The following is a 13,198-nucleotide window of genomic DNA, read 5'->3' as shown; positions in this document are numbered from 1 at the left end:
CTGCTGCATGTAAATGGACTCTATTTTCAGACACTTAAAAAAAATCAACACAAGAATTAAACTCTCACATTGTGATGGACTACAGGTTATGTCATTTCCTAGGCAGGTGATACTTTTCTTTATTTATAAACATACATGCCCTGCTGGTTTCTGTTCTAAAAATTACTGAACTTCCAGCAAACCTCCCTATTAGCAGTGCATTGAAATATAACAAATCCTTCAAAAGTCGTAGCAGTTGAATCATCAGATATGTTACTTTTTGAACCCATACCTAATACACTCAGAAAAATCTCAATATGCACTATACAATAGGAGGACTACTACTGTCTGGAATGACTTTGTGTAGTCCAGTGACATTACATACATATTACCGAAGTCCTTATCTTCCATGACTCATTTTATGTTAAGAAAAAAAATAAGCTTCTGATTAATTATTTCTTTAAGATTAAGTGATTCTTTTTAACATTTCTAAGACAGTTTGATCTCTGGGAAGTGAATATTTTCTGTAGGTTTTTCTATGTACTCAGTTTTCAGGATAGCGAAGAAAATCAGCTATGTGGCTCTAGTATAAACTTAAAACCAGTTTAGATTAAAAATAGAAAAATGCTTTTCTAAGCAGATGACATAGCTGTTTTCCATGGACAAGACATTGCTTATGCTGTTACCTATAGCACTCAGTCTTATTCTGAGCTGTAATGAGTAAGTTTATTTGTATCCTAATGGTACTTCAACAAAATAAAACAAATCTCTCCCATTTTTCCATGTCTTCAAAAGCTCATGTTTTTCAACATAACATCATCGCAAGGTGTTTAGAAACACCCTGTGATTTTGAAATCTCTGTTCCATAAGCCATCAATTTAAATAAAAGTAATGGTGATAAAATTCAAGTTGGGACTAATGACCAAAACCACACTGCCAAGAAGGGTATTGTTTCCATTTACACATTTAAATGTTATTTACCCTCCATCACTTCTAAACGATCTCTGAGGAAAGGAAAACTGCCAGTTAGGAACAACAGGTATAGATCTGTTTAACGCACTGATGGGGTGTGGGAAGGAAAACCTTATTTAAACATGTCTTAAGGGCCAGGGAGATGCACGACAGAAAGCTGGTATTTTGTTGCCATAGAGATAGAGTAATCATCTCATTGATTTCTCCAGTGGTAACAGACCTCTTTTGGCACAGTAGCTAAAGAAAGCTACATAGGAGTGCAAAGACTTCCCAACACACACTTTCTTTCAAAACATACAAGTATTGATTGTATGCAACCCTAAAACAGCTGTGATGCCAACACCTGGATTTCTCCTGAAACACACAGAGCTGCAAGTTTCTATGTTAATGTTACTGAATAACATTCAAGACAACCCTACCAAGTTCCACTTAAAAGCTGCAAAACAGCAAGAAGATGCAAACTTCTTCAAACCACTGATTTAAAGGTCCAATCCTCTAAGAAAACACAAGCCTGGTTCCTAATTTTTCCAGTTATTCATTGGAAATTATTCATTATCAGTCAAAAGAAAATAGTTCAAAAAGAAAGTGTCAAAAGAGTGTTTTCATATCATCACAAAGCTAAGAACAACGTATTTACTTTGACATTTATAATCCAACTTAGATCCTAAAAATAATTTCTGCTATCTTTTGAGCACATTCATTGACAATTGAGAGAAAAGTGTCTAGATCAGGGAAAAAGTTCTAATGCAAGTATCCTTCTTTTGAGGCTTCTTTCTTTTTCAAAGAATGCCCAAACCTACAATACTAACAACGCAGTTCTGCCTTACAAAAGTCAAGGACTGAATGAACACTAAGCTCAGTTTAGCAAAAGGCACAGGAAAAGATGTACAGACCCATATTTCATCCTGTTCAATAATGAAACTTTCAGTAACTCAGAGTTACTGAACCAATTTGTGTCCTTGAATACCCAATCATAATAGCTCTCAAGAGCCAAAGCTTTCTTTTTTCTTACCAGATTACAAACTTCAAAAGCAGTAACAGCAAAACTGAATAGAATGTGAACTGTCCTTTTCTAGGGTCCATTAGTGTATTTAACAAATAACGTAAAAATTATTTTCAAAAGACAGATTTAAAGTTCTTCAGCATCTTGCAGAATATTAGAGACATTGCTACTTTCTAATGTTTTGTTTAGAGATTCGTTCTTCTGAGTCAGCAGAGATCCATTCTCTTGTTGTGCTTTGATTTCAGCATTCATACCCAAAACAGTTAAACAAAAATAATCCTTACTAACCATTTAAATATGCCATAAAAATAACCATTTTTATTCCAGTATTTGCTAGCTAGTCCCATTCTAGCAATTCCAGGGCTGGCAGAAACTTCAGTAATTAAACTTTCCCCTTTACTGCAATCTCATCTCAGAAGACTCCAGACAACTTCTGTTTGCCAAAGAGTGGCCTTAGCCACTGCTTAACACAAAAGATGTGCCACAGAGAACATGACTTGCATGCACGCTTACATTGCTACTTTGAGTTGCCTCTGCCTTATTCATCTCTTCCCCCAATAAGCATTTTCCTTAATATACAGCTTAATACCCTTACACTTTGCACTTCCCATGTTTTTGATCTCCCATGTCTAACCTTCCCATTACAATTAATTTCCTAGATAAATGAGAGCTGAATTTTTTAAGTTTACTCCAAACTCTTGCACATTTCGCTTTTACCATCCCTTATATCATAAGATCTGTTCCACTACTTCTCACATCATCAACCTGTCACTTCATTTATTAAGACTAAATGCAGCTTAAATTCTACAGACGCTACTGAAAAAACTTTGGTTTGCATTTTTGTACAGAATTCCATAATACAGATTATAATAATAAACACCAAAGTGTACTACACAAAGGAGACTGTAACTGGTCCAAGAAAGGATTATACTATTTCTCATGGCAAATTACACGGGTTTTGTTTTCTCAGCCCTCATGGAATGTCTACTTCCCCCATAATTCAACTACTTCCCAATAAAGTAACACTTTAAAAATTAGATGCAGAATGTTTAAAGATACAGACGGTAATGAGAGAAGATTCATATGTTTGCACAGTTCCAGTCAGACGTGAGACTTATGCCTCTTTAGTAAGAACAGAAGCGGATGCACAATGAGTAAGTTATTGAAATTCATGCTAATAAACAAATGTTTAACTTACCCGCCTATAAATATCTGTGGCTTACTTGAATCACTTGTGACACCAAAGATGTCAGGAATCAAGTCTCCATTAAAGCTGAAAATGTAAAACAATTTCAGTATCACCTTAGTCATTATAGAGTTGAAATTAACTGTTCTTAAGTTAACCTATATTTGGTTAGCAGTTTCCCACAAAGCAATGAAGAATTTTCAGCCGTGTAGTCTTTTCTGAATTTTAGCTCTTGCCTGAGCTGCTGGTAGTATTATGCCTCTTCCAATATTTTACACTATGCCATGCATTTGATTTTCCAGCTATATTTCCCCCCTCTCTTTTGTTCAGCATTTCACACAGAGGGAAGCGCACTGTGAAGGGGATATTTGCTCCGTCTGATAAACCAGTAAGGTTTTTGCTTTACAAAACTCACCAAAAAAAATGAATGGCTCTTTCTGCATAAAACAGAAATTAAAAAAATTAAAAGCTTATGTAGTTACTATTCTCAAGATGGTATAGTATACCAGATATATAAAAAGATGACTCATGTTTCATCACCTTTTGTTAGATCAGTTGACATTACAGAAAGAACCCTGTTCTTCAAAGATAAAGGGCATTCAGATTTTGGCATTAAAAATATACTTAAGTTGCTCTTAGTCACCATTATAAATGCTGTTTTCTAAAAAAGTAGGTCATACTTACTCCATTACTAGAGGTTCATCGTGAAAAGTCTTATTTAACATAGTTTTATGGTTAAGATCTGAAAACAGAAAATATTAATTTGATTCAGTTACCAATACGACACCTGCATTTTTAACTTAGATGCAATTCTTCTTCTATTAATTTACAACCATCTATTTTATGATTTAAAAAAAAAAAAAAAAAGTCAGCCACCACTGAACATAAAACAACTAAATGGCTTCCTGAAATGATGCAGGAAAGGTGAGTCACAGTTAAAATGCTGAAGCTCCTTCTCTCTCCACTAAACCCTTCAACAAATTATTCTAAATAGATCTTGGTGAAAACTATTTCTATGTATGACTGCAATCAGACACATGAAACCCGAAATAGTTGGGATGAAGTCTAAAAATTTAATATTGTAGATAAGACCTCTGTTTAATGTTTTGTAACTGTAAAAAAAATTCTTAATCATATCCACTGAGTGTTTGAAATAAGGATTAGAGGTAGATTGCATAAATGGGCAGTGAGGATTTTAAGTCCTAATCAGATTGTGACCTCTCAGACTTCACTTTTACTTGTAATGCAAACTCTTTGCCACACCATCCTTCATGTCTCCATGTTTCTTTCCAGTCTTTCCAGTTCCCACATTTTACGTGACAGTATCCTCCTACTGACTTTTCTGTCACACTGCCATTACCCAAGTAGGTACCAAATACCTTCCCAGTAGCCTCACCACATACCAACCATTGCCTGCATTTTTAAGTTCTGACTCCTTTTCTAAGCCCTGCATGCTCATTTATGCCTCTCCCAATACTTCTTTATTCAGAAATGACTCCAAATCCTTTATATTCTTCCCAATGCTACAGATACCTTCTATACCGGAATTGATGATCTTTGAGGTCCCTTCCAACCCAAACCATTCTATTCTCTTAATACTTGATTGAGTGCACTTTCCCAGGTTGCTTGTTTCACCTCTGATTAAAGGCAGAAGCAGCAGTATCTCAGGCCTTCACTTGCCTCACCTGTGACTTCTTTTTAACGCAGTTGTTTATAATAGTAATTATTCTTCAGTAGTTTTTGTGGACTTGGCTGAGAGGAGACCTTATTGCTCTCTACAACTACCTGAAAGGAAGATGTAGTGAAGCTGGTGTTGGTCTCTTCTCCTAAGTAACTAATGACAAGAGGTAATGGCCTCAAGCTATGCCAGGGGAGATTTAGATAGGATATTAGGAAAAATTTCTTTACTGAAAGAGCAGTTAGACATTGGAACAGGCTGCCCAGGGAGGTGGTGGAGTCACCATCCCTGGAGGTGTTCAAAAGATGTATGGATGTGGTGCTTAGGGACATGGTTTAGTGGTGGGCTTGGTAGCATTAGGATAATGGTTGGACTTTATGATCTTAAAGGTCTTTTCCAAGCAAAAATGATTCTATGATTCTATGACTTAAGAGTCTCTTCTTTTACTTTTCTGTCCTCCTTCAAACCCTAAACTCTCCCCACAACCCTTTCCTAGCAAAGTTAACAGAAAACAGAAAAGACTTCAAGAGTTTACACGGTCCATGGCTCTACCCTAAGATAGAATCAGCTATACCTAGAACACTGCTAAAAGACTTGTGAAAACTCAATTCTAAAGTTCTTGAAAACTTCCAGTGATAAAGACTCTAGAAACCCCTCTCCCAAAACCTACTTCAGTGTGTCACTGTCTTTAAAGAATTTGGTTTAACAGAAACAAGAGTGTTATATTACTGTTGGTAAGTTTAGGTATGATTATTTGCAAAGTTTATGCACTAAACTTTGCACCAGGTTCTCAGCACATTTTAAATTCAAGATCAGTCTTCTTATAATCTTTGTGAAGCCAACACACATAATGGGGAAGCCATGAGAAGAAGCTCTTCGTTAAGTAGGTTACTGTCAAACTGTACTATTGTTTGGTTATGTCTGTTGCATGATGTAAATCAAGAGTTGTAGCTCTGTTTTCTTTTGTTAATTATTGAATACAGTTTAACAACCAGATAATATACGGATATGAAGCTGAATGGCTACTAATCCCTATTTTAGTTGTAAAAAAAAAAAAAAATCACTACACTGTAAAATGAGTTAGGGCTTTCTGACAAGACTTTGAATTATTAACAAGTCTAAGGATCTTATTAACAAGCAGTCTCAGCAACTCACCTAACGTTTGGTTGTGCCCCCAGAAAATAAACACTGAAAGTTCATCTCTGCCATGATTTTGTGCCCGGGTAGTCAGGAGGACATCCATTTGTGAATCACCATCATAATCTCCAGGAACTACACTGGTTATGGTAACACTTAGAGATCTAGAATTAAAAACAAACAAAAAATCCCATATGCAAATAATAGCACAAGTGTGTGCATGAAAACTGAAAGTACTTGTGCATTCAAAGGCTTCCATTTTCATCCCAATTACTACTAGTTGGTCCAATACAGTATTATCTTCAACCACCTAGCTTTTTATAAAGCCCTTATATATTGCAAAGGTAACTTTAAATCAAGCATTCTGCAGGCTGTCTTCCTCTACGGAAGGATGACAATTTTAACTCTAAACTTCAGCTAACATTCTTCAGCCATGTCTTATTTGTTAATGCTATCCAGACTTGATTAAATTACTTCATTTGTGTAGAACCAGTCCTCAAAAATGTGCTTCAGAGAGTAGGATCTTTTAGTTTCATCCAAAAGCAAGATCATCAACAGGAGCAGTTTAAGCAGCAGGGGTCAGACATATAGTTCCAGTTTTTTTGAAGACAATGTCATCTCCTCCTATTATCTGCCACATCTTAACACTTCTCCCTACCTTTGCCTGTTCTATCTTTTTTTACTTGGTTACATACTCAGAGTCTCTGCTTTACACACACAAACACGGATCGTTCTGTTAAGAATTAAAAGCAGATCCTTTCTAATGCACTAAAATTACTGCTTCCAAGGTAGGAGGGAATAAGGAAAATTAAAGATATTCAGAACTATAGAAGATGAAGCTGAGCTATAACAGCAATTTAACTTTTAATAGACATAATACTATTAATAAGCATTATTCATAAGCAATAATATATCCTGTGATACTATTATGGTTAAAACTATACATATATATGTACATAAACACACAGATTGTTTTACATTTATTAAAATCGATCCTTTTTTTAAAGCTACATTTAAACTTTAGAAAGAACAGATCTCTATACAGAAACACCAGAACATCATTCTCCGTATCTCTTTCTAAAGCAGATGATATTGGCTGGATTCTATCAGTGACTACAGCAACTAGAATTTCCCTGAAAACACGTCTTGGGACAGAGACTAATACTACCTGCCAAAAAGACTGCACCTATGATGCGGAATGATAGTTTGCTTTACTAGGAAATAGTCCTGGAAAAAATAAGTCAATTGCAAAATTATTCCAAGATGTGGGTATTTTTAATACCAAGTAGAGGACAAAACCCCAAAACACAGAAATTCCATCGGGGGTTGGAAGTCACACCTATTAGTTAACAATATGAATGACAACACTCATCTCCACAAATTCTGTCATCTGACTCACAAAATCCAGACAAATCAAAACAAAAATGTATCAAGAAATTAACCAGGAAGCTGGTCAAAGAACTGGAGCTCTAAGGGCAAGTTGAGCAACATAATCAAACAGGTAACAGCAGCACAGACAACTCTAGTCATGTTCCCACATGTGCACTTCTAAGAAAAACGACCGCTTACATCGTTTCACCATTGAATATCAATACTTACTTCATTGGTAACTTAACACGGGGCTTAAAGTAGGGTTCCTTTTGGTCAGCCAAAAAGATAATCAACTCATTTCCTGCAAAAGCAAGTAAGGCGATGAATAACAGAGGATTGTAAGTGGTTTATATATAAAAAACCAACATTTAAAAAGCTATGCCACAAACAGTCATTCCTCGCAGTAGCAAAAAAGACTTGGCATACAAATAATTCCTCCTCATTCAAAAGGAAGCAAAAGGATCACTTCTTCAAACAACCTATGAATCTAGTTGCATCTCAAAGGAATGCTAATATCAAGGATCTTCTTTGGAGCTTAGTGTTAGACCTTTACGATATTGTTATCACATGGCTTAAAACTTAACTGCCTATAACGAGTTAAGAAATATTACATGTGGAAAAGTAGTAGGCATCAGTTCCATACAAATAATTAAAGCTTAAAAGCTAACTCAAATTAATTCTTTTAACACTGTCTCTGACATAGCAGGGTCTGATACTCAGATGACAAAAGCCGATTTGAAAATCTGACTTGTCAGCTGACAGAAGTACTTCAAGTGAAGCGCATGGAAGTAACCTGTTTCCCTGCAGCATTTCCTTATTTAGAGGCAATGATACAAGCCACTGTCCTTTAATTATTTCTGGAAGATCTAAATAGACCCCCATATTTTATGTTGCAGAAATAACTGAAATTTGGGGAAGAGAAAAAACCCAACATGCAACCTGAACAATGAAATGTGTTTTCAGTGGGTAAAATAAAATACACACACACTTTGTTCTGCAAGTAAAATAATAATTCACAGCTAAAGAAAAAAAATACATTTTTTTTTTTACTCATCCTTCATTGTGTCAGTTTTCTGCATTCTTCAAGAGACTCACCTATCACATCCCAAACTGCAAGAACTAGGTTACCTAATCAAAAATAATTCTACAGCTCCGAAGTCAAGCTACCATAGTATATTTCAAGAGCATCGCTCTGTGGCAAAATTCACAGCTGTGAAATAGCAGCATACAAGCTTCCTGGCTATGAAGAAAAAAAGATAACTGCCATAAACGTATTTGCCAAGGAGAATATGCCAACAAATGAGTAAATGAAAACAAACCCTTTCAAAATGGATAGGGGTGACTAGTGCAGTCCCATCTGGCAAGCTGGGTTGCACTACACGTTCACAGATGATTGAAAAAGCTGGCACACAGCAAGGTGAAGAAGCCTGCTAGCTGGTTAAGCTTTTGATAATAAAAGCTGCGGGTTGACTGCTAAAACTTGTAATTCCGATTTCACACTATAGACTTTCACCTGCCTTTTTATCATCTACGTGGTAAAGCAATGATGATGAAGAAGCAGATCTGTTTTTACACATACCAGGTTCCAAGTCAATTATACTCCTCAGAAATGAGATTTTATGGTCACTAAAGATAGACTTATGAAAATTTCAGCTCAGTGCTCATCAATAGTCAAAACAAACAGACTACTGGAATTTATTAGATGAACAGAAAACAAAATTACTATGCCACTACGTCAATCCATAGTGCATACATTTTAGATGCTGACTGCAGTTCTTGTCCTCTCATCTCAAAAAGAACACAGAAGAAAGGAAAAAAAGTACATAGGAGGGTGTGAAAAAAGGGAACAGATCCCATACAAATAACAATGACGAAGGTTAGAGGTCATTCTGAACATCTGAGTGAGGACATCACCAAAGTCTTCAGAATTCCCCAATGAAATGCAGAAGAGGAATAGGGGATTGATCACTTGCTGCCCGGTACCATTAGAAGAGGCATCAAACATAACTAGAAGGTGGTAGGCTCAGCAAGCAAACAGCACGAGCTTCCCCACTTATCCCTGTTTTGTGCACAGACTAACAAAGCATGTAAACATGTGCACAATTCCATTTATTTGTATATTTTTAGTTTCAAAAATTGAGTAAACCCAGGGTCCACTGGTAGTTTTTAATTGTTCTTGCAACAAGATACTTCTGGATCTAGGTTACCTCTTACATTTAGCTAGTTTACCCTCTCTTCCAAAGCTCTGAGTACAAACTGATTTTTCTTTCATGTGTCTGAGCATATGGAACATTACTCTTACTGAAGTAATTCAAGATCAGAACAGCAATATAAATCCAGCAAAAGGCCCAAGACATCATCTTCATTTCCTTATTAAGGATCAGGATTGTTAGGACTGGGCTTCTTTACCAGATCACTGTTCCTCAAAGTCTAGTATTATCCCCAGTGCTCACATCTTCAGCACTATTTAGAATTGGCCTCCACTTTTTGTTTAGAAGGTATTCTGTAAATTTTTCAAGCTACTCGTTGTCAAGACTTAAAATATGAAAAAGAATGTTTCCAAGTAGGTTATTTCAGGCTGATTTTTACAGAAAGTATCAAGTAGGAAAACTATAGCAAGTGCCACTGTGCAGAAGAAAGAAATCACAAGTCTTGTCTCTAAAATATTTAACTATTCACATTTTTATATGCATTCATCTGAATGATAAGAAAGTAAAAAATAAATCTCTTATCACTGATGTTCATTTTAAATCTAATATTTCAGTGCATTTTTTCAGTAGATGAGCCAGTGGAGCTTTTTCAAGGAGCCATGCATTTAAATATCCCAACTAGACTAGAAATTCACTCATGCTTTACCAAAACTACTTACAGAAACATTTCTGAGACTGAAAGAATAAAAAAGGCAAATTTATTACCTTAACGTGTATCTTAAAGCAAGTAAAATAATCCAAGATTAAGATCCACAAATAACACAGACCACAAATAACAAGCTCTGATTTGGGGTCTCCCCACATCTGAAGCTTAAACAGAATCTCATGGCAGATGGCAGCTACGTGGAACAAGTTTATCTAGCCTTCCACTTTAACATAACACTCAAGGTAGGATCATGGACAATTTATGCTCTTTACAACTGTGAAATGTTCATCCCGTGTTTCCCAAAAGATTGTGAAAGCAGGAGTGAAAAAAACAGTACGTGACCATTCATTCTGTAGGACAAAGTCTTTGGATTATTTCACAACCATAAATTCAGTTTAAAGAAAAGCATTTCTTGCCCTATATAAAGCCATGTTTTACTGCGAATATCTTTTGCGATACAGAAAGTCTCTCGGGAACAAACAAACGTCAGTTTCAGTTTTGAAAATAATTTTATTGTTCCCTACGCTCGCCCTCAGCGATACCGCAAACAGACCCGAACGCTGAACACTGCTTCAGAAGAGGAGGCGAAGACGAAGCAGTGAGTGATTTACAGACTCGGAGAGCACCTGCTGTGGGAGGGGACCCACGAGGATCACCGAGCCTCGCTCCCGGCTCCTCGCGGGACAGCTCCCACCGGGAAAGTCTTTCCCTGCCCCCCAAGAACCGGGAAAGCACCTGTCAAACAAGCGACCTGTACCCCCAAAAGCACGCCCCCAAAAGGGGCGCCGAGGCAGGACGGCACCTCGGGGGCCCGCGCAGGGGTCCCACCGGGCCGCCCCGACCCGCCCCGGTCCCCCCGCGAGGAACACGGCGCAGCGACAGGCACTCCTCGCGCCGGCACGGACCCCCCCCAGCGCTCCGGGGGGGCTCCTGCCGCAGCACCCAGCCGGCTCCGCGCCCGTCCTCCTCCAGACCGACGCCAGTAACGACGGCGGCCCCGCTTCGCCCCCGGCGCACTCACCTCCTCGCAGCACGAACAGGTCCGTCTGCTTGTCCGAGTTGAAGTCGCCGAAGGCCGCGAGGGTCCCGTACGCCTCCGCCCCGAAGAGCTGGGCGGTGACGTTCTGCAGGGCCGCGCCGGGCCCCGCCAAGGCCAGCAGCAGCAGGCACAGCCCCGGCCAGCGGCGGCAGCCCCCCATCCTACAACCCAGCTCCCCGCCACGGCCGCCCCCGCCGCATCACTTACGGCAGCGCAGGGGCGTGCCCGCCACAACAGCCGGCTCGCTTCCGGGACTGACCCGGCGGCTTTGCGACAGCGGCGTGATGGCCTGCGCGAGTCTCTTTACGGCTGGCGCGGGTGACCGGGCGGAGATCGCCGCCGGGCTCGTCGGCTGCGGCAGCGGTGAGGTGGGGGTGGCTGTCCTGGCCAGAGCGGGGTGACAAGTCCTCCTCGGGATGGCGGCGGCAGAGGCCCCTGCGGCGGCCCACATGGCTGACGTGAGCTGGAAGATGCTGGAGCTGCGGGCTCGCTGTAAACGTTCAGGTCTGACCTCCCGGCTTGCCCGAGGGCAGCGCCGGGGCTCCCTCTCCTCGCTAGCGCCTCTCCCCTTCTTCACTAACCGCCCCGTTCCCGCTATCCTCTCCTTCCTTTGCCCCGCCACCCTCCCCGAGCTCTCGGCCGAGGCCGTCCCCGCGGCTGCTTTCGCCCCCCTCCCCCTCCTGCCACTCGCCGCCGCTCCCGCCCCGCCGTGGCCCTGCCCGGCCGCTCCCGCCCCGCCGCCACCTGTGCCCGGGCGCGGGCTGGGGCCCTGCGTGCGGCTGTGACCCTTGGCGTGCCCGCGGGGGGTGGTCCGGGGTTCTCCGTTGGTGCGGAGGCCGAGCCGTGCCCTGACGAGGGCGGGGGTGGGTGTGTGTTGTCCTTGGCGGAGCAGGGTTTCGGATGATTCAGGGCTCCTTTGGCGGCAGGGCCGTGCGGGCAGCTGGCTGCCCCCGGTCGTGCTGCTGCGGTTTTACAAGGCAGTCGGACAGAGGAAGTGCTTTAAAGTTGCAGGCGCTTATACAAAAGTAACGGCTTTTTTGCCTTGGGTGAAGATAGTTATTTTTAACATGAGAATTTCTGGTTCTGAACTTGGACTGTGTGGCAGCTACGTTCTGGCCTAAGTGAAAGGATGATGTTTACCCAGTTGGCTTGGATTTCCAAAGTTCAAAACCCCTGATTTGTTTAATTATTTTTTAAAAAATAAAGTACAGTCTTGGTAGGGTTTAGTTGTAACGTTCTAATGGAAAAAGTTTTCCAAATGATCCATGTGGTGTGTGTTTGTATGTCATACGTGCTTGTAGAACCCAATCATTATTTCCTTACTTGCATATTTGATTGGTTCTGTTGTGGTAATGACAGATCAGACAGTGTGAAAAGAAAACAGGTCTTTTTGAGGGCCCTTGTAGAGAGAATTGATTGATTTAAGACTGGTCTGATTCATATGACTTTAAAAATTCTACTTATGTATAGTGTTAATTTGCAAAATACCATGATTAAGACCATCCAGTAAATGAGTTGTTACTTTATGGCCAATCGTGATTACATGGTACTGTTAACTGAAAATTGCTTTAAAAATGTAGCCATGGAGCTCTATAAAATAAAGTCTGGAACCTGCATGTGTGCAGCACGTGAATCCTGAGTCACAAGGCAGCAGGTGAGCTTTGGGATGCCCATGCAGATTCAGGCCCTGTGACTGCAGAAGGCATTTGGATGATTTCAAATGCTTGAGGATTTCTTAACTGCTGCTGCCTTCAACTTTTTTGTTAAATGCATAACAAAGTGTCTTCTGTGACAATGACAGATAATTATTGCAGTTCACTTCGATCTTTTCCTGTTCATAGAGATTTTGTCGTTTATGTAGTAACTGAAGAAATTTATTTATTCAAGAAATCAATATTATTTTAGTCGAAATGTTTTTTTGATAAAGAAGTTTACTTAAAAATCAAATTTTATATATGATCTTTCAGGTAACATTCT

The 13,198-nt window shown here is 39.9% G+C and overlaps 2 protein-coding genes across 3 annotated transcripts in view; one reads left to right on the top strand and one right to left on the bottom strand.

The window, feature by feature from the left end:
• The window catches only part of ITFG1 (integrin alpha FG-GAP repeat containing 1), an 89,268-nt gene extending 77,887 nt beyond the window's left edge, over nucleotides 1-11,381 (bottom strand). Inside the window, exons 1-5 of the mRNA XM_086469035.1 lie at nucleotides 11,204-11,381; nucleotides 7,555-7,627; nucleotides 5,974-6,119; nucleotides 3,825-3,882; nucleotides 3,153-3,227 (exon numbers count right to left, since the gene is read on the bottom strand). Of these exons, the coding sequence (XP_086325161.1) occupies nucleotides 3,153-3,227; nucleotides 3,825-3,882; nucleotides 5,974-6,119; nucleotides 7,555-7,627; nucleotides 11,204-11,381 (530 nt within the window). The remainder of the gene's footprint in view (nucleotides 1-3,152; nucleotides 3,228-3,824; nucleotides 3,883-5,973; nucleotides 6,120-7,554; nucleotides 7,628-11,203) is intronic.
• Nucleotides 11,382-11,637: 256 nt separating this feature from the next.
• The window catches only part of PHKB (phosphorylase kinase regulatory subunit beta), an 84,579-nt gene continuing 83,018 nt past the window's right edge, over nucleotides 11,638-13,198 (top strand). The window contains exon 1 of one of the 2 annotated variants that reach the window (XM_086468914.1): nucleotides 11,638-11,725. In XM_086468914.1, the coding sequence (XP_086325040.1) occupies nucleotides 11,638-11,725 (88 nt within the window). The remainder of the gene's footprint in view (nucleotides 11,726-13,198) is intronic. The other variant, XM_086468916.1, reaches the window with a different exon arrangement.

The sequence above is a fragment of the Leptosomus discolor genome, chromosome 8 (assembly GCF_034619465.1).
Source record: "Leptosomus discolor isolate bLepDis1 chromosome 8, bLepDis1.hap2, whole genome shotgun sequence".
NCBI lineage: Eukaryota > Metazoa > Chordata > Aves > Leptosomiformes > Leptosomidae > Leptosomus > Leptosomus discolor.
The sequence above is the reverse complement of the archived record's forward strand: the minus strand, read 5'-3'. Positions and strand labels throughout refer to the sequence as shown.